Genomic DNA, 27,441 nt, shown 5'->3' with positions numbered 1-27,441 from the left:
GATGAGGCAGTGACATTTCACATTAAAAACGCTATAGCTAACTCTTCAATACACGAATACCCTACACAATGTCCTGCTTCTAGCACCAAATTGCAAATGTACCTACAGAAGCATAGCATTGTGCATTTGATAATATTTTTTTCGTGAGATATTCGTGTCTGTATTGCTTTTCAGTTGTTTCATCTTATTAACAAGCATTAAAGACGTTATTCTTTGAGGAGCTTTACCAAGTGATAGTCCTGCTGGGAACTGCTCATACTATAAAATTAGCTATAGTCGTAAATATATACTACTGGCCATTAAAATTGCTACGCCAAGAAGAAATGCAGATGATAAACGGGTACTCATTGGACAAATATATTACACTAGAACTGACATGTGATTACATTTTCACGTAATGTGGGTGCATAGATCCTGAGAATTCCGTACCCTGAACAACCACCTCTGGCCGTAATAACGGCCTTAATACGCCTGGGAATTGAGTCAAACAGAGCTTGGATGGCATGTACAGGTACAGCTGCCCATGCAGCTTCAACACGATACCACAGCTCATCAAGAGTAGTGACGGGCGTATTGTGACCAACAAGTTGCTCGGTCACCATTGACCAGATGTTTTCAGTTGGTGAGAGATCTGGAGAATGTGCTGGCCAGGGCAGCAGTCGAACATTTTCTGTATCCAGAAAGGCCCGTACAGGACCTGCAACATGCGGTCGTGTATTATCCTGCTGAAATGTAGGGTTTCACAGCGATCGAATGAAGGGTAGAGCCACGGGTCGTAACACATCCGAAATGTAACGTCCACTGTTCAAAGTGCCGTCAATGCGAACAAGACGTGACGGAGACGTGTAACCAATGGCACCCCACACCATCACACCGGGTGATATGCCTGTATGGCGGTGACGAATAAAGCCGGCCGCGGTGGTCTAGCGGTTCTAGGCGCTCAGTCCGGAACCGCGCGACTGCTACGGTCGCAGGTTCGAATCCTGCCTCGGGCATGGATATGTGTGATGTCCTTAGGTTAGTTAGGTTTAAGTAGTTCTAAGTTCTAGGGGACTGATGACCTTAGATGTTAAGTCCCATTGTGCTCAGATCCATTTGAACCATTTTTTTTTTTTTTTTTTTTGATGACGAGTACACGCTTCCAATGTGCGTTCACCGCGATGTCGCCAAACACAGATGCGACCATCATGATGCTGTAAACAGAACCTCCATTCATCCGAAAAAATGTCGTTTTGCCATTTGTCCACCCAGGTTCGTCGTTGAGTACACCATCGGAGGCGCTCCTGTCTGTGATGCAGCGTCAAGTGTAACCGCAGCCATGATCTCCGAGCTGATAGTCCCTGCTGCTGCAAACGTCGTCGAACTGTTCGTGCAGATGGTTGTTGTCTTGCAAACGTCCCCATCTGCTGACTCAGGGATCGAGACGTGGCTGTACGATCCGTTATAGCCATGCGGATAAGATGCCTGTCATCTCGACTGCTGGTGATACGAGGCCGTTGGGATTCAGCACGACGTTCCGTATTACCCTCCTGAACCCACAGATTCCATATTCTGCTAACAGTCATTGGATCTCGACCAACGCGAGCAGCAGTGTCGCGATACGATAAACCGCAATCGCGATGAGCTACAATCCGACCTTTATCAAAGTCGGAAACGCATTTCTCCTCCGTACACGAGGCATCACAAGAACGTTTCACCAGGAAACGCCGGTCAACAGCTGTTTGTGTATGAGAAATCAGTTGGAAACTTTCCTCATGCCAGCAAGTTGTAGGTGTCTTGCCACCGACGCCAACCTTGTGTGAATGCTCTGAAAAGCTAATCATTTGCATATCACAGCGTCTTCTTCCTGTCGGTTAAATTTCGCGTCTGTAGCACATCATATTCGTGGTGTAGCAATTTTAATGGCCGGTAGTGTAGTTTACGCACATATGTATGCGCTAATTGTGCTTCTTTCATCCTTCTTTTAGATCAACCTTAGAGAAAATTTCTCACACTATCGAGCCACCTTGTGGTGCATCACGTCATTTAGTGATTTCTCTGGTTCATTCAGCATGGGTAACTATAACCATCTTTACGTCTGAACATACCTAACTACAGGAATGAAAATTCACCATCCTACCTTAATTAACACTCTTCATAAACCATAAGTTTTTCGACTAATTTGGTCCCATTTTACGTCTAATCCAAGTCGTACATTTTTACGTTCATCACAAACTGTTGTGTACACTGTAGTCTCTTTCCGTCCAAATAATCTTCCCTCCACTATTGATTTTTCTGGTGCTAGATTACTTCATGTGCCCAATAACCAGTCTTTTTGACTAGTAATGCGGTTATCCAAATACATAGTCTCCTCGTTCACATTCCTATTACAAATATGGTCTTATGACACTTTTCACTACATTAAACGAAGACCATGACTTGCTTATTTTCCACATGAAAGGATGGAATCAGGTGTGAACCATGGATTGAATACAAGACGGCATGAAAACGGCAACAAGGAGTCTTTCAAGCATATTACAGGGAACCTGTCCTGGTGGAGCTTCCGCTTTTGCTTAGCTCTCTTCACTTCAGTGTACATTCATTGTGACCCAAATGTCTACATTCATAATTTTTGTTAAATTAAATGTTGTTTTCCTCCTACAGTTTTACTAGTTGTGTACAATGAAAAATTATTGACATGTAGCACCAAAATATTAAACGGTTCCGGAGACAACGCGCTTACAAGGCAATGATCAGATGTGTCATGTAGAAACCATTGTTAATTTGTTTCTCACTGTTGGTTAACTTTGAAGAAAATCTGTACGCAAACATTAGCCACCGATGTGAACCGGAAGTCAGTGTAGAAAATTAGATGTGGCATTTTTCGTGTGGTTTTTGCACTTTAATCTGCCTAGTGTGTAGCCCAGAATTCTCTGACTGCGTTTCTCGCCGCTCTCTTGCCACAGCAATGCGAGTGCGGATTCACCAAGTGAAGAGACTCGAAAGTTAATTAAATATTCTTAGGGATTTACAAGTTATATTTTATCTACAACTCTCTTTCCGAATTAGTATGAAATATTTATATACTAGTATGTATAAACTGAAGTCATCTACTCGCGTCCATCTATATGTGCAGGTTAATCTCAGGAACTGCTGTAGGGATATTGATCCGTTTTTGACTAACAGATAAACTGATTTGCGAGGAATGTTTTTATACACAGTTTATAAACACTTGATACAGATTGTCTGAATTATGACGAATGAATGTTAAGATGTGAAAGCGACGCCTTAGCCACTTAGCGAAAAGCCGCCATAACTCGAGAGAGAGCAGCAGCGCTTGAGACAGTAAGAAGCCATAGCTCGCATGTGAAGTGCTGGCTCTCGCTAACTATAAGGCTGGAAATTGAAGGTTGTGACATCGAGTCATCGATTCCCTGCTGGGTCAATATTTATCACCCAGCTTTTTCATGTAGTATTCACCTGCCAATGTGAAGATTCACAAGAAACGGAACATGGCATGCATTCCATGTTACCCTGTAGCCAATTTTTTTCCTCTTGGATAACTGGTTAGTGGGGTGCTAGATGCTTAAGTGACACCTACGTGTTTGCAATCGTTCCAATTCAGTATGCATAAAGTAAACATAATATGGTACACAGGTTAGCTTCGTTTATATAATGAAAGGATTACAACAGCGCAGCATATTACTCTGCTTTTAGCTTTCTGCTTTCCTTTAATCCAATGTAGATATAGACATGATTCTCTGTGCGGGACTGCAAAGAAGTGTGCTGAAAACGTGTCCAAAACAGAATCGTGACAAAGGTCTCAACAATGTATCACAATGTGTACTAAACTTCACAAGAGGCGTGCTGTAACACGATCTAAACATGTTCAGCATGTGCGAATTTTTTATGTTTTGTTTTACTTGTGTCACCACTGGTACGTATTGAATCACTCACACACACACACACACACACACACACACTCGTGCATCTACGATTCTCTACAATATTTACAATGGTTGTAAATCTATTATAGAGCGCGCAGAATACCATGGCTTTTAGATGGGCAGAGGGTACGTCATGCGTAGGGAGAACGATTGTGATGGAAGCTGCAGGCAGGCGCTGAGGGGGAAATGGCGAGCTCTGGAGGAGAAGTGCCGATCTAAACTGAAGCGTACACTCAAATTTTTTGTAAGAATTAAACGGGATTCTTTCGCACTTACGTGGTGACCATTCACAAAGATCTGTCACCTCTGCTTTCGTTAGTATTTAGAAAGAATTTCGCCGAAAGTGCAGTTATTTATTTCCGCCTGGTTTGTTAACCATTTTTAACATTCAGAGAAATGAATTTTGGGTAAAACCTACTCATTTTTGTTGTTCCCATGTTAAAACTTGTTTCTTTTGCCAAAAGTCAGCGGAGTTTACCGAGCAGACGCAATTGCGAGTGAATTCTGAAAGAATGGTTTATTAAGTTGATAAAGTGAGGAAGTGAGGGAAAATATGGTCAGCGTCTTATGAAAAGCACCTTCTCGGTACAAGATAAACGTTTTTCCAAAACCCTTAGCACTTCACCAGCTATCGACGGCCCTTAAAAATGAATTTCTTTCATCGAAAAAGACTGTAGTTAGTGCAATACCACTGTAGATAATGAAGTTTTACATAATGTAGTTCCTTCTCCAATTTATCGCACAGATGACAAAATGGTAGATATCAAAATAGACGACAGAGGGGTGGCGAAACAATTAAAATAGCTCAAAAGAGGAAAGGCCGCTGGACCTGATGGGATACCAGTTCGATTTTACACCGAGTACGCGAAGGAACTTGCCCCCCTTCTTGCAGCGGCGTACCGTAGGTCTCTAGAAGAGCGTAGCGTTCCAAAGGATTGGAAAAGGGCAGAGGTCATCCCCGTTTCCAAGAAGGGACGTCGAACAGATGTGCAGAACTATAGACCTATATCTCTAACGTCTATCAGTTGTAGAATTTCGGAACACGTATTATGTTTGAATATAATGACTTTTCTGGAGACTAGAAATCTACTCTGTAGGAATCAGCATGGGTTTCGAAAAAGACGGTCGTGGGAAACCCAGCTCGCGCTATTCGTCCACGAGACTCTGAAGGCCATAGACACGGGTTCACAGGTAGATGCCGTGTTTCTTGACTTCCGCAAGGCGTTCGATACAGTTCCCCACAGTCGTTTAATGAACAAAGTAAGAGCATATGGACTATCAGACCAATTGTGTGATTGGATTGAGGAGTTCCTAGATAACAGGACGCAGCATGTCATTCTCAATGGAGAGAAGTCTTCCGAAGTAAGAGTGATTTCAGGTGTGCCGCAGGGGAGTGTCATAGGACCGTTGCTATTCACAATATACATAAATGACCTGGTGGATGACATCGGAAGTTCACTGAGGCTTTTTGCAGATGATGCTGTGGTGTATCCAGAGGTTGTAACAATGGAAAATTGTACTGAAATGCAGGAGGATCTGCAGCGAATTGACGCATGGTGCAGGGAATGGCAATTGAATCTCAATGTAGACAAGTGTAATGTGCTGCGAATACACAGAAAGATAGATTCTTTATCATTTAGCTACAAAATAGCAAGTCAGCAACTAGAAGCAGTTAATACCATAAATTATCTGGGAGTACGCATTAGGAGTGATTTAAAATGGAATGATCATATAATGTTGATCGTCGGTAAAGCAGATGCCAAACTGAGATTCATTGGAAGAATCCTAAGGAAATGCAATCCGAAAACAAAGGAAGTAGGTTACAGTACGCTTGTTCGCCCACTGCTTGAATACTGCTCAGCAGTGTGGGATCCGTACCAGATAGAGTTGATAGAAGATATAGAGAAGATCCAACGGAGAGCAGCGCGCTTCGTTACAGGATAATTTAGTAATCGCGAAAGCGTTACGGAGATGATAGATAACCTCCAGTGGAAGACTGTGCATGAGAGACGCTCAGTAGCTCGGTACGGGCTTTTGTCAAAGTTTCGAGAACATACCTTCACCGAAGAGTCAAGCAGTATATTGCTCCCTCCTACGTATATCTCGCGAAGAGACCATGAGGATAAAATCAGAGAGATTAGAGCCCACACAGAGGCATACCGACAATCCTTCTTTCCACGAACAATACGAGACTGGAATAGAAGGGAGAACCGATAGAGGTACTCAAGGTATCCTCCGCCGCACACCGTCAGGTGGCTTGCGGAGTATGGATGTAGATGTAGATGTAGATAATAACCATACGTCAAAATACTGTCCTCTTTGCGTGCTATCATTTGCCAAAATCTCATTTTGATACCTATCTATATCCGAATCCCGCTCCAGCTACTGCCGGGTCTGGGTGCTGACGAGTCTTCTCCATCTGGCTCGGTCCTCCCACCACTTTTGTTCCTCTACTTTCTGCCAGGTCACACCTCTCCTTTCTACAGATATTCTCACTCACATTTTCCACCGTGTTTGTGGGCGCCTTCTAGGTCTTCCATAATTTTGGGGAGTCTCTGCCCATTCATCCTCTTAACATGCCCGTACCATCTTAATCTGTTTCTTTCCATTTCTTCTCTCATACTTTCTTGTTTAAGGTCCTTTCTAATCTCTACATTCCTTACTCTGTCCATTCTTGTTTTTCCCTTAACTGCTCTGAGAAATTTCATTTCCCCTGCTTGCAGTCTGCTCCAGTCCCTTTCTTTGTCCATGTTGCTCCACCATAGGTGACAATAGGGATGTAATAATTCTTATACATAAGGAGTTTTGCTCTTTCTGAAACTTCATTATTCCAAATCAGGTGTTTAATTGTTTGGTAGAAATTGCCTCCCTTCTGTAACCTCCTATTAATTTCGTTAGTTATTCTTCCATCCATAGATATTTCACTCTCTAAATAAGTGAAACTTTCTAACGCTTTGAGGGGTTCTCCATTCAACGTAATATTTCCGTTGATCCCTTTTTCTCTTCCAAATACCATTACTTCACTCTTATCTTTAATTATTTTTAATCCATACCTTTCGATAATTTCCTTCCACGCATCAAGCTGTAACTGTACATCTACCTCTTTATCACCCCATATTACCATATCATCTGCAAAAATCATCTTTTTTTCTTTTTCTTTTACTATATCTTTAACTGCCCTATTCATTCCCTCCATCACAACATTAAGAAGTGCAGAAGATAGAATACTTCCTTGCTTAAGTCCTCAGACCGCTTATTAAATATGAGGAACGTTGTGCATATTTCACTCTGGCTGTATCCCTAGCGCGGAGCGATCGCAATGACTGTGCAGCGCCTGATCAATTTTCTCGAGACTGGTCACAGTCTGAAGAAAAATTCAATATGTTTGCTACACTTCATACATAGTAACGTATTACGTAATATGCACCAAACGCAAAGTCATAGCGACCCCTATTTTTCATTGCAAACGTTTTCGAATTTCACGCAGTGTCTTACTTCCACGTAAATATCACAATAACTATAACTTTTAACGAAATGATGGGCATATCATAATGAACGTGACATACAAAGCTGCAAGTAAAGCAAAACCGAAATTTTTTTTACCGAGCACTTTCTGTAAAATCGTTTTAGTAAGGCTGCCGGGTGTGCGCCTCCTTTCTGTTATCGCGGAGCGGCCGAAAGGAAACAAACGCTTGTCGGCCTCCCCATAGGAACAAACGTATGAACTCGCCCAGCGCTTTGGACGAAAACTGATCACTGCGTATCGGCATCCATTTCCTGTATGGTCTCCACTGAGACCACGAGATGCTCCCATCTTTTTCGTGAGATGTCAGTCTAAACGTCAGTTCTGTATGTAACACATAACTTTCGTGCCTCCACGCAACTTTGTTACGATGCCCTGTAAACGTTGGGTAAGTTGTATGGAAGTGACAGTATTCACTTACCGTTGTTGCCTGAATTTTGTTTGTGACCAGCAAACGAAACACGCTACGCCAATGAAACCGCTTGGCTGAAGAAAGTCAACGCTACCTCAGTGAACACAGGTCGGGTTGCTACATAAATACGTAATTTGCATCATATTTATATTCATTTAGCTTCTCCTACCTATTGAAAAATGTGAAATGTTGACGTAATGCTCCAAATTTGCATTCAGTGTGCACCATGAACATAAATAAGACAACTGAAAATCCTGAGAATGGCAGAGAGGACCGACGTGTTCACGGAAACATGGACCATAGCTAGGAATTAGCTTTGCCTGGTATCAGTATAAACTGAAGAGTAGCCCGCATCTCGTGGTCGTGCGGTAGCGTTCTCGCTTCCCACGCCCGGGTTCCCGGGTTCGATTCCCGGCGGGGTCAGGGATTTTCTCTGCCTCGTGATGGCTGGGTGTTGTGTGCTGTCCTTAGGTTAGTTAGGTTTAAGTAGTTCTAAGTTCTGGGGGACTTATGACCACAGCAGTTGAGTCCCATAGTGCTCAGAGCCATTTGAACCATTTTAAAAAAAAAAAAAAAAAAAACTGAAGAGTGCTCTGCATATTTAATACGATTTTGAAAGCTAGGAGAGGAACAAAACAGTATACTAGGTATGAAATTTAAGAATGTTGTTACTGTGGTAGACTTAAAACTGCAGTGATCTGTCCATAATAAGTTTCTCTGATAATGCTTTCTAAAATGAGGGTCACTGTCGGAAAAAATTTTCACTATGCACATTGGAGTTGGACTACACCCGTCGTACGAGAAAGAATCGAAGAATTTGTACATACTGTCAGCGTGAGTTCGAAAATAACGTAGGTAGCAATGATAGTCATAGTTATAGTTATGTCATCTTCCGTAGACCATTTTTCCGATTATTTTATATATGATGTGATATATACAGACATGAATAGTGCTAATATTAATATTACTGACATTTTTAGTTCTACACATGCAACAAATTTTTTTACCATTTCTGAAACATAAACTAGTCTCTGGAGTAGAAGGAGTTGTCCAAAAGAAATGATTTTAAGCTAGATTTGAAACTTGATCTCCTGCCTGCCAGACACTTTATGTGGTTGAGCAAATCATCAAAGATTTTTGTTGCTGAATAATGTACTCTTTTTGAGTAACTGACAGCTTCAATAACGGATACGAAAGATCATTTTTCCCTCTAGTGTTGTACGTATGAACATCACTGTTCTTCGCAAATTGAGATGGATTATTTGTAACGAATTTCATTAGCAAATATATGTACTCTGATGGTTCAGTTAAAACACCTAACTCCTTGAAAAGGTGCCTACATGAGGTCCTTGGGTGACCACCGTAATTATTCTCACTGCTCTCTTTTGTGCAGCCAATACTATATGTCTAAGTACCCCAGAAAACTATTCCATAAGACATAAGACATTATTGAGTGGAAATATGCAAAGTACGTTAGGAGGCTGATCTGTTTATTACCAAGACTATCGATTATATGAAGAGCGAAAGAAGCTGAACTTAGTTGTTTGAGAAGCTCACTAATATGCTTCTTCCAGTTCAAGTTGCCATCAATATAGACACTATAAGCTCCCGTCTCCTGGGAGAGTATATGGGTTAATTAATGATTATTTTGTTACAATCCTCTTGTTGTAGTTGACCGTGTATATCGAGACTTCGTTCATTGTTAAATGCAATGGTGTGGTAATAACTGATGGAGACGCATTAAGAACTGGTAAAATTTAATTTATTTCCTTTATCACACTGCACAAACATAAACACACTATTATTCAAACTGTGTGCCACTACTATTAAACATAGAGGTAAATCCTTCTCCACTCAACCGCCTTTGGCTCACGCAACTTACACCTTCCACCGCCTCTCAACAACTGCGTGTACTTGCGACTCTCTGCGCCACTGGGCATTGTCGCACTCCAAAGAACAACCACTTACAGATACTACACACCAGTACCCTCACAACACCCAAAAATTTTGAGAAATCTGCCCTGTTAACTGAGCCCAGTTCATACGCTACATCAATTGTCGGTGTGACTCTATTCAGTGTACAGAACTGGATATAGTGCGGTTTTTTTTTCAAAATTAAGAGAGAGTCCATTTTCTGAGAACCACTAATTAATTCTTTGAAAGACATCCTTAACAATATCTTCGGCTGCTTTTTCTGGAATAGGATTTATTATAACACTCGTGTCATCTGTAAAAAGTACTAGTTCCACTTGCTGAACGTTAAGTGAGAGTTCATTCACACGAGTAAGGAACAGCAGAGGACCTAAAATTGAACCCTGTGGGACTCCCTTTGTGATAACCCCCCCTTCAGTAGAATTTACCACCCTCCCAACATTATATGTGCTATTCAGCACAACTTTTTCCTTTATGAACTATCTACTCTGACCATTGGCTTTATTATAAATGTGTGGGTGCAGGCATTGGTCTCCACAATCACGTTTGTATGTTTTTCACATATGAATGAAAGCGTTGTTGTACCTTTCAAGTCATTTTCAACATTAGGCTGGCCTGCAATGCATTGCTATGTACAGTTCACTAAAATCAGTGATCTTATTCTTTGCATCTGAAACAACCACCTCAGTTCATCTAATGCACAATCGCTTTATCTTTGTCTAACACGGTAATGGTACTTTCCGACATAAGTCGCGAAGGCAACTGTAAATCAAATGTGGCAGTACCACTCACTAATTGTTCAGCGATGTAACTATACTTTCTTGGCCACCATTGAGTATTTCAGTCTTTTCTAACCATATGTCTACACTACTTAAATGTTTATCTACAGTTATAGCAATCATTTCGCACATAAATTCACGCATTTTCTGTTGATGGTCCATTAGTCATCTATTGCACATCATAATAGCAAAGGACGAAACATCACTTGCATAGTTTCAACAGTTTTTGAAATTAAAAGTATAATTACAACGGTGTGAAACCAAACATACGCCAAAAATTAAAAGAAAGTAATAAAAATGAATATTGTTTAGTTTGCGTTTTTAAGAACCCCTTGAATCGAGACAACTCTTCAAGCGACATTTCGCCGAAAATAAGACGGCAGCATTTCTCTCATCACTCGCAGAAATCGCCGTAACTGCGACGATATTCAGGAGTACATATCTCTTATTTGCAGCTGCCAGAAAATAGATTTTCGCTAAAGTTTGTAGATAACTTCCCCTGTATACACAGCTGAGATTTGGCTTGTGTAATACAAGTGGTGTTAACGATTGGTGGCAAAAAAAAAAATAATTAAAAAAAATTGTGCGGTTGATGATTTCGGATAGCTTAAGAGAGTCCTTGGGTTTAAAAGTTTATGTGTTTCATATGAAGGACGATGAGAACTTTTCAGTTCAATAATTAATTGAATTCATTTTATTGTTACAGGTTCGTCAGGCATCTAAATGGCACCATGAACCCAATAGCAATAACGCAGTTTGTCTTCAGCGTCCTCGTCGCCTGTTTGGCGCTGTTCCAGGCAACATACGTAAGGTCTTTCATTATGTTTCGTTATACAGGGTGACAGTTGTTGAACTAGATGAAGAAAACGTAAATTAATTACAAACTACGGAGTGCACATACTTTATTCAGCATGTAAACGTTACTACAGATATTCGGATTTAGATTATGGCATGTTCGATTGCCTGCCATGTGCCTGCGTCACATCATAGCCAATCGATGATGTGGGCAGACAACAGCGGAATTCTGCATGACCCGCTGAAGTTTCGGAACATCGATGCTGTCAACGACCTCGTGAATGGCTCTTTTCAGCTGAGAAATTTTTTTCGGGTTATTGCTGTACACCCTGTCTTTAAGTATAGCCCCATAATAAGGAATTTCATGTTTTCAGATCTGGAGAATATGGCGGCCAATCAAGATTCATGCCAGCGGCTTCTGGGTACCCCATAGCCAGAATGCGGTCCCCAGAGTGCTTATCCATGACATCAAACACTCCTGCTTCAATGGAGTCGAGCTCCGTTTTGTATGAACCTCATCTTGTGGAAATCGGGGTTACCTTGAATAACGGGGATGATATCATCTTCTAAAACCTTCACGTATCGTTTGACAGCTACCGTGCCATCAAGGAATATCGCACCGATTATTCCGTGACTGAATATTGCACACCACACAGTCATCTATTGAGGGTGAAGAGACTTCTCGGTCGCGGTATGCGGATTCTCAGTCCCCCAAATGCCCCAGTTTTGCTTACTGCTTATAGCTTATTGACGAATTCATTCAAATGAAAATGGGTTTTGTCACCAAAGCATACTAATTCCCATCATTCCACGTGGTCAACCGTACAGTTTGAACGTCCTAACGCAAACTGTTTAGAAGTTATGACGATTTTATTTCATATAGTTCAATAATTGTCGCCCTGTATCTATGGCTACACTCATGAGCAGCTCTTGTAGAGCAAGTAGCGACCCGTTTCTCCTTGATGACGGCTACTACCCGTTATGAAACTTTGCTCCACGGGACCCCGTAAGCGTTGGACAGTCACCCTCACCCAGGACAATCCAATTTCTGCCCACTATTCAAGCAGACAGACTACAGGGGTACTAAAAAATACTGTTCATTGGTTGTTTCGACACTTAGGTCATTCTCTGTAGTCCATATTACATCTTAAGCGATGACATCATCAGAATGAAGTAGGAGCGTTAGTGGAAGACCTGGCGTTGTGGAGGCTCGTACTACACACTGACACTGTCATTGCCTGTGAAAGAGGGCGATGCCTCATAAATTCTACAACTTCCAGTATTTTTCTGATTTTACTGAAATCTAACAAACATTATTTAAAAGCAATACTAATAATTTGTACTCATTTCCCAGACAGATAAGCCAAAAGTTCCGAAAATAAATTTTCTGCGATTTAAAAGATATAACACAACGAGAGAAGAGGTGCAAAGCGGTATAATTTATAAGCAGATCTTCTGATTTGGACAACTTGTATTACAAGTTGTATAACTAAAAATTTAACAATAGCAAGAGGTACAGAAAGTTGGTGTTTGACTATCTATTCTAATTTTGAAGATATTAGCAGACTAATTTGAATTCTTTATACACATTCATTAGCTAAAATATTAGTCCACTATTGGACTTACGCTAAACAATTTTAGATACTCATTCCGACGTGCAAGTATCAAATAAATTAGTTTTTTCTTCAGGCTCACCATCACATAGCGGGTATAGACCGATACACTGCATTTGAGGACCTTAATTATTTCTTGTTCCTTGTCAAATTAGCAGATCTTGCAGACCAGTTTGAAGACGTATTGCCACGTCTGGTATTGCCATGTTTGATTTTGTCAGTTTTAACTTTGTTAGGCTTACTTTTGTCTTTCTCAGATCCTTTGTCAAAGAAAAATCACCTGTAAACACTACTGGCGATTTCAACAGCAGGAGATGTTGCTCTGCTTCTTAATCGTATTCATACAGCTGGGGTAACGGAGATATCTTGTAGATCTACTGACACTCTCCTACAATCTTTTTTCGTGCGAGTTGAAGGCTTCAGGAATGCACAGTTTAAAGTTAGTCTTGATATGCTAGCTAGTTCCTGACTTGCCTTGTCACTCGCATCTGACTGGATGGGATTTAGTCACCAAGAAATCTGACTCTCGAAAAACATATGGATCCAGTGCACAGATACCAGATTGTGAAAAGGCACTTATAGAATTTTGTTCATCACTGTTCTACTATATGACTCTTCTAACTGCTGATCAATCCTTGTCTTACTAATATTGCTGTCAGGATCTGTGCGACAGCATTTGTCAGGGGGTTGGTTGTAGTAAGCAACGTCTAGTGGCTATAGTCCATGAGTGATGTATGGAGGCAGGCAAAGCATGTCTATACCATTATCTCTAGCTAAAGTTATAGCAGCAACACATATGGGACGTACAGATGTTAGAAGAACTATTAGATGAAATCAATTGTTTACACTCGTATAGTGAATATTATTTTAAAATGTACCGTTCCAGTTTATGAGAAAAGAGGCTGCAGAGTTTATAAGACGGTCCCATACTTTTTAAACTTACTTTTTATTTCATAGAAGCAAGGGCGATTTAAAATGTTCCTGTGCTATTTATCACTGCCTTTTTTCTTGTTTTTCTTTTCGAGTTCCTCTCCTGTGGCGACCCCTTCATCTCAGAGTATCACTTGCAACCCACGACCTCAATTATTTCTTTAATGTATTCTAATCTCTGTCTTCCTCTACAGTTTTTGCACTCTACAGCTCCTTCCAGTACCTCGGAAGTCGTTCCCTGATGTCTTAACAGATATTCTATCATCCTGCACCTTCTCCTTAACAGTGTTTTCCACATGTTCCTTTGCTCTCCGATTCTGCGCAGAACCTCCTCAGTCCCTATCTTATCAGTCCACCAAATTTTCATCATTCGTCTGTAGCACCACATCTCAAATGCTTCTTCGATTCTCTTCTGTTCCGGTTTTCCCGCAGTCCATATTTCACTACCACACAATGCTGTGCTCCATATGTACAGTCTCAGGAATTTCTTCCTCAAATTAAGGCTAGATATTAGTAGACTTCTCTTGGAGTGCCTTTTTGCCAGTGCTAGTCTGCATTTCATTCCCTCCTTGCTCCGTCCGTCATTCGTTGGCTAGGTAACAGAATTGCTTAACTTCTTCTACTTCGTGACCATCAGTCGTAATGTTAAGTTTCTCGCCGTTCTCATTTCCGCTGCTTCTCATTACTTTTGTCTTTCTTCGATGTACTCTCAATCTATATTCAGTATACATTAGACTACTCATTCCATTCAGCGTATCATGTAATTCTTCTTTACTTTCACTCAGCATAGCAATGTCATCAGCGAATCGTATCATAGATATCCCTTCACCGTGAATTTTAATTCCACTCCTGAACCTTTGTTTTATTTCCATCATTCCTTCTTGGATATTCAGATTGAACGGTAGGGACGAAAGACTACATACCTTTTTAATCCGAGCACTTCGCTCTTGGTCGTCCACTTTTATTAGCCCCTCTTCACTCTTGTATATGTTATTACCCGTCTCTCCCTATAGCTTACTTCTATTTTTCTGAGACTTTCGAACATCTTGCAAGATTTTACATTGTCGATCACTTTTTCCAGGTCGACAGATCCTATGAACGTGTCTTGATTTTTCTTCAGTCTTTCTTCCATTATCGGTCGCAACGTCAGAATTGCCTCTCTGGTGACTCTACTTTTCCCAAGGCCAAACTCTTCATCACCCAACATATCCTCAGTTTTATTTTCCATTCCTCTTTATATTATTCTTGTCAGTAACTTTGATGCATGAGCTGTTAAGCTGGTTGTGCGATCATTTGCGCATATCTCAGCTCATGCAGTCTTCGGAATCGTGTGGATGATATACTGTATTTCCAAAAGTCAGAGGGTTTGTCGCCAGGCTCATACTTTCTACACATCAACGTGAATAGTCATTTTCTTGTGACTTCCGTCAAAGATTTTAGAAATTCTGATGGAATGTTATCTATCCCTTCTGCCTTATTTGATCTTAAGTTTTCGAAGGCTCTCTTAAATTCTGATTCTAATACTGGACCCCCTATCTGTTCTAAATCGACTCCTATTTCTTCTTCCATCAAAACAGACACATCTTCCCCCTCATAGACATCAGCACCCCCTAATTGCTCTCTCCTCTTCATTTAACAGTATAGTTCCCGTTGTACTCTTAATGTTACCACCGTTGCTCTTAACTTCGCCGAAGGTTATTTTGGTTTTCCTATATTCTGAGTCAGTCCTTACAACAATCATTTCTTTTTCGATTTATTTACATCACTGAATATAAATTATCTCACTAAGCATCGGTAAGTGTACACTTTGACAGCTTCACAAACAACGACTCCCAGCCAAATTCTCAACGGTCTGGCGGACTTGTATGCCCAGCGACTACGCACAACACATTTTGGTCAGTATGCAGCATCACTGTGCAGGTAGTATACGAGATATGTACGTGGCAAAACTTAAAAGGCGACTGAATTGATAAATCTTTAAGATCGATATTGGCTATTGAGAAAGACGTATGTATAGATACCTTTGTAGCCAGTAAATAATATTGTGAGCATCACTGATAACTTCCATAGTTACTTCTAGTGTGTTCGTTGAGGCTATTTGACAAGACAGGAAACATGATTACAGAGATTGGTCGCCCCAATGCTACATTTCTATATTCTCCACATCCTCTCCCAACAAAACTTCAGTCACCTCCTCTTATTCGACGGTTAAATCGGGCCATATATATATATATACCCAACCCACCAAATCTAGCAGTGCCTGCCTTTCGTTTCTTTGTCAGGGCTCCTGTTCTCCCTACTCACCTCCATCCACATCCAGAGACTTTGTTGTGACCTCTCCCTCATCACACTTCCACACCCGTCAGCAAAGCATCCTCTCATATAAAACCGAGACTTGATGGTTGCCAAAATTCTACAGTTCCCGTAATACTTTACCTCTGTAGTCTACGTAAATTAATGAATTCCCTATTCTCCTCTGTGTAAATACCTTCTACTGTCAAAAAATGTTTTAACGAACAAAACATTTTCCACGTTTCATTTCTGTGAAAACATTCGCTTTTTAATAGTTTACAATTTTTTCTTATGTTTGAATTTGTTCTAATTGTTTGGCAGAAGAGGGATTGTATGGTAACCTTTAAGAGCTGAACATCACTCGTATATTGTAACATAGAAAAAAATTGTCGAAGCTGTGTAAAAAGCAGACACATCTCGCATGTGCTTAGTATGACAGATGTCAGGTTGCATGGACGCTCAAATAGGCACTTGTAAGTATATGTAGTTCTCTTTAAACTCGTCTAACATACGACAGGGTGAAGGCTTTCACGATCGAGTGACATTCCTTCTGGTAATGTTTTCGGCGCATAAAGGTCGTGGTTGAAGAAACTCTTACATTCCTAGCGTTTCGCCCAGAATAGGAACAATCGAGAGAAGTGTGAACACACGGAAAAGGAATACAAAAGTCTCTCCTGACTACGGAAAATAGAAAAATCGGCTGTAGCAGACAATGCTCTTCAGTCAGGAAGTCATGAAGTGCAGTTTTCTGAAACTAAAAGTTTATCTACGGCGACGAACTATTATCTACCGCTGTGTAGAGAAGCCATTGAAATATATAAACATAGGGATGATTTTAATAGGAAAGAAGAGACCATGAAACTTAGAGACATGAGGATAGCACCTCTGCAGAATCGCTAAACAGTTTTGCATTGTTAACAGAACGACAATCGGTAATTAAGATTTATCTTTGACAAGTATCGTCACTGCTTACCACGTATAACTCCGGTCACTTCCTCTATCTGTTGTACACATTTCGCTCTCAGACTTCAGTCGTATCAGTCGGCAACAGTCAACGAAGGATCAACGCCTCTGAAGATGTATAGCGCTATTTTGGACGAAACGTTAGTCAGAAGAGTTTCGTAGGCCACGGCCTTATAGCACGAAAGGTTTACCAGCTTAAATTCATCTGGTCGTGAAAGCCTTTATTCTGTCATCAGAGAACTGTACGGGGAGCCTTTCTCAAAATCATTCAGATGTTGGAATCTTTCCGTAAGCAGAGAGCATATTTGATTTGTACTTTAACTCTCTTGTTGCGTTGAAGAGAATCGTCTTCCATACCTAATTCTGAAGAGGATTTTCAGGACAGCCCAGGCTGATCGGCTTTATAGTGTACGGAAGCAGCACTACTTCGATGAAGGATACATTATACAAGATTAGAGATGGATTGTCTTGACCGTGAGTTACTGCAACTGCATTTATTTTTAACGTAATGTACAGACAGATCTATGGAACAAAACAGATTATCTTGTGTTTAAATTTATGAAATCTGTGACAGAAATGACAAATTTTAGATATAAGAAGAAGTTCGAAAAGTTACAAGCTTATATAGAAAATACAGACAATACAGTGATTTCTGATACTGTTATTAACAAGTCAGGGACAGTGTTATCTCAAAACGGTCCTTGCAAAACGAGAAAACTACGCTACAAAACCGACGAAAGTACCAGTTGAAGATATTACAACGAATGTAGAAGCATCTATACGTATTCTCAAAGAAACGGCTAATGCAATCCGGACTGAAAACTTCAAGTTGTTGTGCCTCAGTAAGCCTTTGGAAAGGCTCTTAGAGATTTAAATGCGGGGTAAGAGATAGTGATTCTTTCTGCTGATCAGGGGAATGCTGCTGGTCTTATGAACAAAGAGGATTATCGAAGCAAAATTTTGAATCTTTTAACGTCAGGATAGTGCAAAAAATGTATGAAAAAACTTTCCGCCAGCGTACTGAGGAAAACAAATAATCTGATAAAGTCATCTACTTCCACTCAAAAAGAAGAAAAAAGAGCTTTATTGAAGACAGAAGCTTTGTGTCCTAAGTTTAATGGTTTACCCAAAATTCATGAAATTAATCTCTGAGACCCGTGGTTAGGGCTGTCAATTCTCCCACGTATGAAATATCAAAGTACCTGGCACCTCATTTACAGCCATATATTAGGAACAGTGACTCATATATCCTGATGGTGACTCATATATCCTGATGGAGACTACATTCTTGTCATGTACAGAAGAATGAATACTATCCATCTTTCGCAACTGAAATTTTGTATTTTTTTGCCTGCATGTTCCACAAAATCCCAAAAGTGCTATTTTTTATGTCTTCGTGAAGTTTAGAGAGTACAGATACTTTTCAACGTTGCAATAATTCAAGTGAAGAAGCTTCTATGTGTGTGTGTGTGTGTGTGTGTGTGTGTGTGTGTGTGTGTGCGTAGTGTTTGTGCTTACAAAATATTTTGGTAAATATCGATGTGGGAAATTACTGTGATTTAACTGGATACTTCTGAATGTGGCAGGTTTTATAAAAAAATACTGCCCTCTTCTTGTCTTTAAAAGCTTTCGTGACAGCACCACCTCGTATTGTAATTGGCTCAATAATATTTCCTGCCATTCCTTTAATTTTTACTTCCCCGCTATCCGGCATGTTTAATTTTTAAATTTCTCACCATCTGCTGCATTTAATTTTTAAATTTGCCACCATTAGCAAATTTTCATTTTTATGAGGGCTTCCTGAAAAGATATTCCTGAGAATTGTTTACGTGAAATCTCTTAAAGCTTTTTAAACAGGAAGAACTTTATTAACATTCTACATCTTTGTTTTTCATGCCTACATATTTATTTCTCAACGTGATCACCCTTTCTATAGAAGTGAAGTCCTCGAAAGTGTTCTGTATGTTTTACAAACGGATGAAAATTGGATGGGGCCACCTCGGGACTATATGGTGGACGATCAATGACATGAGCCGAAGGTGTCGGATTCTTGCAGATGTTTTGAAGCACTCGTATGTGGTCTGGCATTGTCGTACTGAAGTAGAGGGTGCTCCATATGTGGACAAACTCTTCGAATTCTAACCTCGATTACAGCACGCTGTTTCTTGCGCGCCGACATAGTTACATTACACACTGGCAACTTCGTGGCAGATGACTGCAGATATATAGACATGAAGCATGAAGGTGTAGAATGTTAATAATATTTGTTTCGTGTAAAATGTTTCAGAATTTTCAAATTAAAATTCGGAGGTGTTGCTTTATAGCACACCATCCTAAATTTCCCACTATATGTCACCATCAATTTCACTCTATCCCCCTAGACCACAAATTTTATATTTCCCACCATCCTCAACGTCTGATTTTTAAATTTTCTGGCAGAACGGTGTTGACGGTGCCACGTGACCGGCAGAGAACTGAACTGTGTATTTGTATGGCCGTAGCTATACTACTAAAGTAATATCAATTTTTTAAAGTTACTGTGACAGTTTTTCAAATTGGACCAGAAAAATAAGGCATAATGTTGGCTTACCTCATCACCTAATAACCATGGCATAAGAAAGCTATAATGTTTCAGTCAGCACCATTGCTGTTCACTTACATGCAAACATCCAGATGTCGAACAGTCTTACGGTTGTATATCAACAATGTGTCAACCAAAACTCCAAGAGAGATTGTGCTATGTGCTGTCGTCCAGGAGAACATCCGAAAACGTTAAGCAATAAGTGACACCTGACCTACGGAGCACACGTACAGCATAATTGTGGGTATCTCGCGTGTAGAGCTACTGTGGGTAAGTCGGCAGAGCATTATTTTGTCATATCTAGAGTTCCGGGTTCGAGCTCTTGTCATATGAGTTTTTGTACTGTAGTATGTGTGAAACTTTTACATAAGACAACATGTTCTTAATATGCAATAGGACTCTTCAGAGTTTATAGCAATGTTCAAGTGGCAGTCCGCTTTCGCTTTGTTTATTTGAAAGTAGCAAACCTATAGAGTACATTTTTAGTTTCACAGAATAACTATAAAAAATTGGGACTTAAGAATAAACGAACAATTAGAGGACAACATGCAGGATTAGTAATAGTCATAATAACAACTATAATTATTATATTAAGCATAATAAAAATAATGGTACTAATAATAAACGAAATAATAAGAGTAGTAATAATTACATAACGTTCAGGAGTTAATAGAAACGCCGCCGCATGTTCACAGTGTCGTTCATTCAGACACAAAGGTTTCACAGTGTGCAACGGGTAGATTGCAAACTGCAAGCTAGTGTCAGAAACAGATATGTGTCAAAGCTTCAGAGGGTCTGGGTTTATCAACGAGTTTAGCCATTATACAGCAATAACGATGAGAATTATAGTAACGTGGAAAACACAACTGATTGTATATAAGGGCTGCAGGTTACGAAGATTTTTCCTTGTAGCAGATTAATCTCTTGCGAAGAATCTGGAGAAGCATTGGAAATTTTACTAGTCTTACGCTTGTACATTCAGAAGACATGAAATCGGGCGATTGACATATAGAACTTGCGTTTGCTGGAATTGAATTTAACTGTGATTTCGTCTTCTGATACGTTCTTTTGCACGTACAGGTTACAGATAAAACTGGCTTCTGCGTGGAGCTCGTAAGATTCTACCATTAGCAGAAGTTCCTTTCCACTGATTTATTCCACAACCGCTTCTTGTGGAAATGTACTGAACAGTTCTTTTGTTATTTTACCGGGGTAGTGAGAACGGATGATTAAATTCGATGCTGTGAATATTGACAGGTATATATAATGATTCAAAGAACGAGGCTCTTGAAGTACTATGAACAGCTTCGGAGCAAGTTTGCCTATCTGTGAAAGCAGTGAAATGTGAATATATGGGTTGTCTCGTGAGCGGACTATACGCTGCCTGCGGTATCTGTAGTACCTCAAAGTAGGAGAGTGTGGCCCAATGTCATCTTATTGAATCCACTTTTGCATCTCTGTAGGCTGCCATGAGGGCACGGGATTTGGCTACCTCACTGTATGTCACATTAAGAATTGGCTGTTAGGGCACATTACAAAGTTATTTCAGCGAGACTATTTTCACCATCAATAACTGGCGAAAGATTCCTTTCTTCTGCTTTTCAAGAGTTATGAAATGTCGCTGAAGTTTACCTACCTGTATCTTATTAAACTTTCAAAACATAAAAATAGTTCCTTATTACTGTAGAATAAAATTATGACTGGATTTCTTACTACCACATACCGAAAATTTATTTTTGTTATACTGCGACAAATACTTTACGTTAATAGTATTCAGCTTATATGGGACCTTCTGCATGATGACGATTCTGCCTTACAGTTCTCGTACTAACTGTTGGCTTTTTTCTGGCAGCTTGGGCTCTTTCATTGTGCGCTTACACTTACTACCGATTCACTTTTTTGACTGAACACACAGTTGAGTATGATAGATATAGTAGCTAACAATACTAAAGAATTTGTGTCTGATTCTGAATTTCCGTGATTTCCTTCCACAGAGCGCTGACATCACGGCAGTTATTAGATGCGTCTCTTTTCTTCCCATTCCTGGAGGTCAGGTGTATCTCTATTGTTGGGCTGCTCACCATGTAACAGAACAGGTGAGAACAATGCTACATTAAATTGCTTCCTATTACTATTTACTTTCACTTTTTTCCTTCTCTTCTCTGTTAAACTTCCCACATATTCCCCCTATAACTGTTCGTTTATCATGTAGTGACTAGCTCTTCAACAAAAGTGATGGTGATACTAACACAGATATTGCACAGAACCCCGCCAGGTAGAAACCTGAATGGAATCACATTTTTCACTACGGAATACTTTTTATCCAGTTATACATACTCAACATGAGTACTTTGTGTGTTCTGAATGGTAATATATAGTTGGGAACTGATACATTTCGCTTTAAGTTTTATTGATAAATTTCACACATGACAAAACGTAGTAATTTCGTAATCCAGCTACTAGCCCAAGAAACAAATGTTAAAATAATTATAGTATGAGAAGTGCGATTAAGCTGATGCAATAATAAGTTTTTCCTACTACAACTCTGCTCACGATTTGCTGAGTTACCTACCTAGAATTACAAACATAATAGTAATTGTAAGGCCGGAATAAATAATACTGCTTTCTTTTTTGGATATATCTGGTTCAAAAAAATCACACAGATAGTTTCGAGCTAAAATTATTTCACACTTCGTCAGACGTAATTCTTCGCATCAAGAAGCAAAACAGTTGACTTTTTTCCTTTTTGTAAACAGTCAGCAACAGAATAAATTGGATGAGCATAAAAATGAATTCTCACCAACATTTACTTGGCGTCTGACAGTAAAATACAGGAAAACCACATGAGAACTGTATGATATCATCAAAACATGTATGAATGACGAGAGAAAAAGTATTGGTGTTTTCACAAAGTAAAATCTTCTAAACAAATTTATTGTTCTAGTAGAGGAGCACAGGCAAAGTGGCCAGTCTAACGTAGTCACATTTTTTAAGGTGAATGACGTTAGTAGGTAATACACAGAAATAAGTGATTACAATCTGGTCTTATTGAAGTATAATATCAAACAGCTTCATTACCTGATCAAATTAAGTACTTTAAGAAATTCCATTTTTACAAAGTGGTAAAGTGGCCACTTTGTCTGACACGAGCGAGGAAAGTGGCCGCTTAATATTAAACCTAAAAACAAGGGATAAAAAACTATTTTAACAAAGAACCAAATACATTTTATTCTAAAATATGATTCGAGTTTAGATTTTTCCGCTTTTAACAAATAAATGTCAAACTGTGTTCTACCATCTGAGCTACCGAAGCACGACTCACGCTCGGTACTCACAGCTTTACTTCTGCCAGTATCTCGTCTCCTACCTTCCAAACTTGGTCCCGAGTTCGAGTCTCGATCGGGCACACAGTTTTAATCTGCCGGGAAGTTTCATATCAGCGCACACTCCGCTACAGAGTGAAAATCTCATTCTGGAAACTGTGTTCCTCAATTTCTGTGCAGAGTTCGAGGGCACTGAGCGAGCAGAGTTGGCATTAAATCCACGGCTCTTCTGTCCTTGGACCTGAAAATTTTTCTTTGCAATACGAGCACTCATTGTCTGTATCCTCGTCGTCAAAAAGAGCCCTTCGCACTCTTCTTAAGACGGCCTTTGTTCTCTTCGATTGCTTTCCGTTTCTCCTTCTTCTTACTTGCATTTTCGTATGTCACTGTTGTAAGTACTTGATGTAAGTACAGCAGTTCTTACGCCCACTGCTGTTACGTTTGCCTCCCTGTACAAGGTGGCCAGAAGCCGCCATCGAGATGGCCACTTTTCCAGGATTGACGCCGTTACACAGGAGCTGCATGCCATTACCAGAATTTCATTAATCAGAGAAGAATTCTGGAGTCCAGGTGTGACACTTTCAACTCAATTTCATTAAAAAGACGTACGTGACTTTCCCTCTCCACAATAAATACACCAACTGACCGCTTACATTCCATCCGGATAGCTAAAAAGGAGCAGCATAGCAGACAGGTTGGATAAACGTAAACATGGTCCGTAGTAGGCTGTAACGAGAAATTTATTTAATAGTGCGATTGGCAGAATTCGACAAAGCGTGATTGTCAGGCATATTTGTAACATTTGTATTTCATGTCATTTTCAAATACTGGCGAAATGCAGATGTTAAGAATGAGCTTGACAATGACGCTTAGTCGAAATTAGCTAATCAATTAAATAAACATAGCATTACAGCCTATGCGGACCAAGTTTAAGATTATTAAGCATCTGGAGGCTGTGGATTCCCACAAATACAAAATTTTAAAGAGAGGTTAGACTTCATGGGCTGACTCGACCCTCAAAGGAGAATAAGTTAAATCATTTCCCACAGCATGCCAACACCCTATAGTCCCCAGACCCCAATGGCCACTTTGCCCGTCTCTCCCCTACGCATGGACGCGAATAGTGACCTTTCCTAAATAAAAATCACTTCAAGATAAGTGTATCACTAATGACACATATGCACCCTGAAGAGAGAATCACACTCAATACCTCCAGAGTTGATTAAGTTCACTACTCGGCGTCTGCTATTGTCCGATGAATGAAACATTTTAGTGACTAACGATGTAACGAGCGTGCAAGTGCTTATTGCTCACATTCTCTTGTTTCTATTAACTTAGGCTTCGCAGACGATGCAATATTTTTGTCACTGAAGTAAACTGATAATTTGGATAACCATCTGCTGGAAGAAAATTAGTCTCTTAAGTCGAAGAAGAAAAACAAGATACGGGATATACAATTTTCGTTTTTCCATTGTCAATAGGCGGAGGCGGTTTCGACGGCAGCGTACGGCTGTTCGTGGGTGGACGCGGGAACACGCTTCAAGCACGCTCTGAGGATCCTCATCAGCCGCGCCCAGAAACCGCTCATCCTCACAGCCGGATACATCTACCCGATCAACAGGGAAGCGTTCCTTTCGGTCAGTACGTATACGCTCATCTGCTGCATCGCACACCAGCCTCTTGTAGCAATAGAATTTACCGGCATGAGTTTCAGTTTCTTTGGTTGTTGTTATTGGCCAGAAGTCTATACATCTCATACAATTAGCAGACATCTGCCTAAATGCTAATTTCAAGTTATCGGTGTAAGACAATAACTCTGAATATTCTATCTGCATCTGTACACAAATGTACCAGCTGCCCACACATTTAGTTAGCAGTTAACTATACATTCCGATGCTCAATAATGCTGTGTAACCAGTATCTGTGTATTGAATGAGTATAGAAATGCATTGTTCACACTTAAATCAGTTTCAGAACAGCGCTGCTACATTTTGTACTTGCGTAGATTTAATGAAACGTTTAGACATTTGTCTATCATGCCAGCTAAATAAATGAAAAATGTCTTCTCATGGTAATGGTGGATCCCCTGTTAAAAATGTGTTAAAACTATAACTGACTAGCAATTTTAACAGAAATTTTATCATTGTTTTACTCCATTATTTTGCTCGCGAAATACCAGCAACATTTACAACAGTTTACAGTTGTGTGTCTCTTTCCACGACCAGATATGATGACAAAGTAAAAATGTTTCGCCTTACTAGTGTGAGACAACATTTTTATTCTAACAATGTGTTTATTTTTCCACATGATCCCTTTCTGGATAAATAGATTTTTTCAATCATCCCTATACTCATGCTACAGCCTTCATGTGCTGCTGCAGAAAGTCTACGAAACACACAACCACAGTCATTTTAACATATTCGATGGACCAAAAACATACCTAGACACGGGTTTGTCTAGATTTCGAAGTCATTGTTTGTAGGAGGGTGAGGGTGACATACCTGAGAAATTACAAGAAACAATTGATGCTGTTATAAATTCCAAGAAGAGATTTACAAAAATGACATACATGGGACCTATTTCATATAAAATAAATAAATTATTTAAGAATACAAGCGTGAAAATAGCATTCGAAACCAATAACCCACTACAGATGAAACTGAAACACACAGTTGGGGAATCAAGTATATACCAAAAGTCAGGCGTTTACAAAATACTTTGTAATGACTGTGAGAAACAGTATATTGGCCAAACTGGCCTTAACTTTCTAACACGTTTTAAGGAACATCCTACTTGTACTGTACGTACCAGATCAATATTCGGTCAACATCTTTATGGATACAATCATTCTGAGGGTTGCATTTCTAACAATTTGAAAATATTACATACTGTGCCAAAAGGTCTACTGCTAAATACTTTAGAAGAAATTGAAATCTTTTCCGTTATCTGTTTTAAACGAACAACTTCAATTCAAAGACAAACATTTCTTCGAGCTTTTCGATGATCTGCTTTAGAGTGTTCACTCTTTTATCCTTCGTTTTTAAAATTATTAAGAATTTTAGGAAATATATTATCTTTACTTTGTAATTTTATTTCACCAAACATTATTTTATGACTGACTTTGTTTTCAGAATGTTTGCTTATATGCTTTTAGACTGCATATTGCTAATTCAGATCCCTTTATTTTTGACACTACGACTCATAGCATTAGAACTCAAAATTCCTTCCGTTATCATTAATTTTATTTGTTTATAAGACTGGCATGCTACATAAATAATAGCAATGCCTTTTTGAAAAATGTCATATATAATGAAAAAAATATTTGGAATCTGCATACGAACTTCATAGACAATATTTCATAAATATGCACAACTACTGTGCCCTCTCGATTTTTTTCTCTTAGTATTGATCTATAAGAATTATTATGTAATCTACGTAAATGAAAGTCTCTTATTACACCAGTAAATCATATCTGTGCAGCATGTACTATACATGTCAGCTAAAGATTATTGCAGCCTACTCATTGAAAATCGTTTTAAGAAAGACATGTTGCTACTCAATAGTACATCGTCTGACGTGACAGTCTTTGCCATTCCACTTTCGCAACAACATTGTTAGAAAGAAGCCTGCTGTCACATCATTGCACTGGAGTTTATCCTCACCATGGCAACCACCAATTTGCCTATCGACTTTACAACTTCAGTGGAAAGAAGCCTGCTGCCTTATCTTTGGAACGGCATCCATCTTCACCATGGCAACCAGTGGTTCCAAATGCTTCACTAACAGGCCTTGAGAGGGCAACCCATTTACTGTCAAAACGAATTTCACTTATGGTTCAAATGGCTCTGAGCACTATTGGACTTCAGGTCATCAGTGTCCTAGAACTTAGAACTACTTAAAACTAACCAACTTAAGGACATCACACACATCCATGCCCGAGGCAGAATTCGAACCTGCGACCGTAGCGCTCTCGCGGTTCCAGACTGTAGCGCCTAGAACTGCTCGGCCACCCCGGCCGGAGAAGTTCATTTGTCCCACATGTTTAAATATTTTTAACGCTTCTTAATTGACAATAGCTGTTAAATAAGCTAGGTTTAGTGTGTGTTTATTTTTATTTCTTGACAATGTTCTTTTAACTAAGAAAATTTACATTGCTATTCGACCTGTAACCCATTGGTTAGTAATGATATCATTCCGTCAGAAGTGGGTGGAGCCTCCATTATATATAGTAAGACGCGCACTAGTTTCTCCAGTAGTGATTCTCCAGCAGAAGGAGGTTCTTACTCATTGGTAATTCATCGTTTTATAGCTTTATAACTTTATATATTTTCTTTAATGTATGTAGCCCTCTAATTAAAGCTTTTTATACGAC

General features: G+C 39.7%; 1 protein-coding gene across 1 annotated transcript in view; it reads left to right on the top strand.

Moving 5' to 3' along the window:
• Positions 1 to 27,441, top strand: part of LOC126101323 (odorant receptor Or2-like) — a 66,811-nt gene that overhangs the window by 15,230 nt on the left and 24,140 nt on the right. The window contains exons 2-4 of the mRNA XM_049911997.1: positions 11,279 to 11,378; positions 21,741 to 21,842; positions 24,551 to 24,706. Coding sequence (XP_049767954.1) covers positions 11,279 to 11,378; positions 21,741 to 21,842; positions 24,551 to 24,706 — 358 coding nt within the window. The remainder of the gene's footprint in view (positions 1 to 11,278; positions 11,379 to 21,740; positions 21,843 to 24,550; positions 24,707 to 27,441) is intronic.

The sequence above is a fragment of the Schistocerca cancellata genome, chromosome 9, assembly GCF_023864275.1.
Source record: "Schistocerca cancellata isolate TAMUIC-IGC-003103 chromosome 9, iqSchCanc2.1, whole genome shotgun sequence".
Lineage (NCBI taxonomy): Eukaryota > Metazoa > Arthropoda > Insecta > Orthoptera > Acrididae > Schistocerca > Schistocerca cancellata.
The sequence above is the reverse complement of the archived record's forward strand: the minus strand, read 5'-3'. Positions and strand labels throughout refer to the sequence as shown.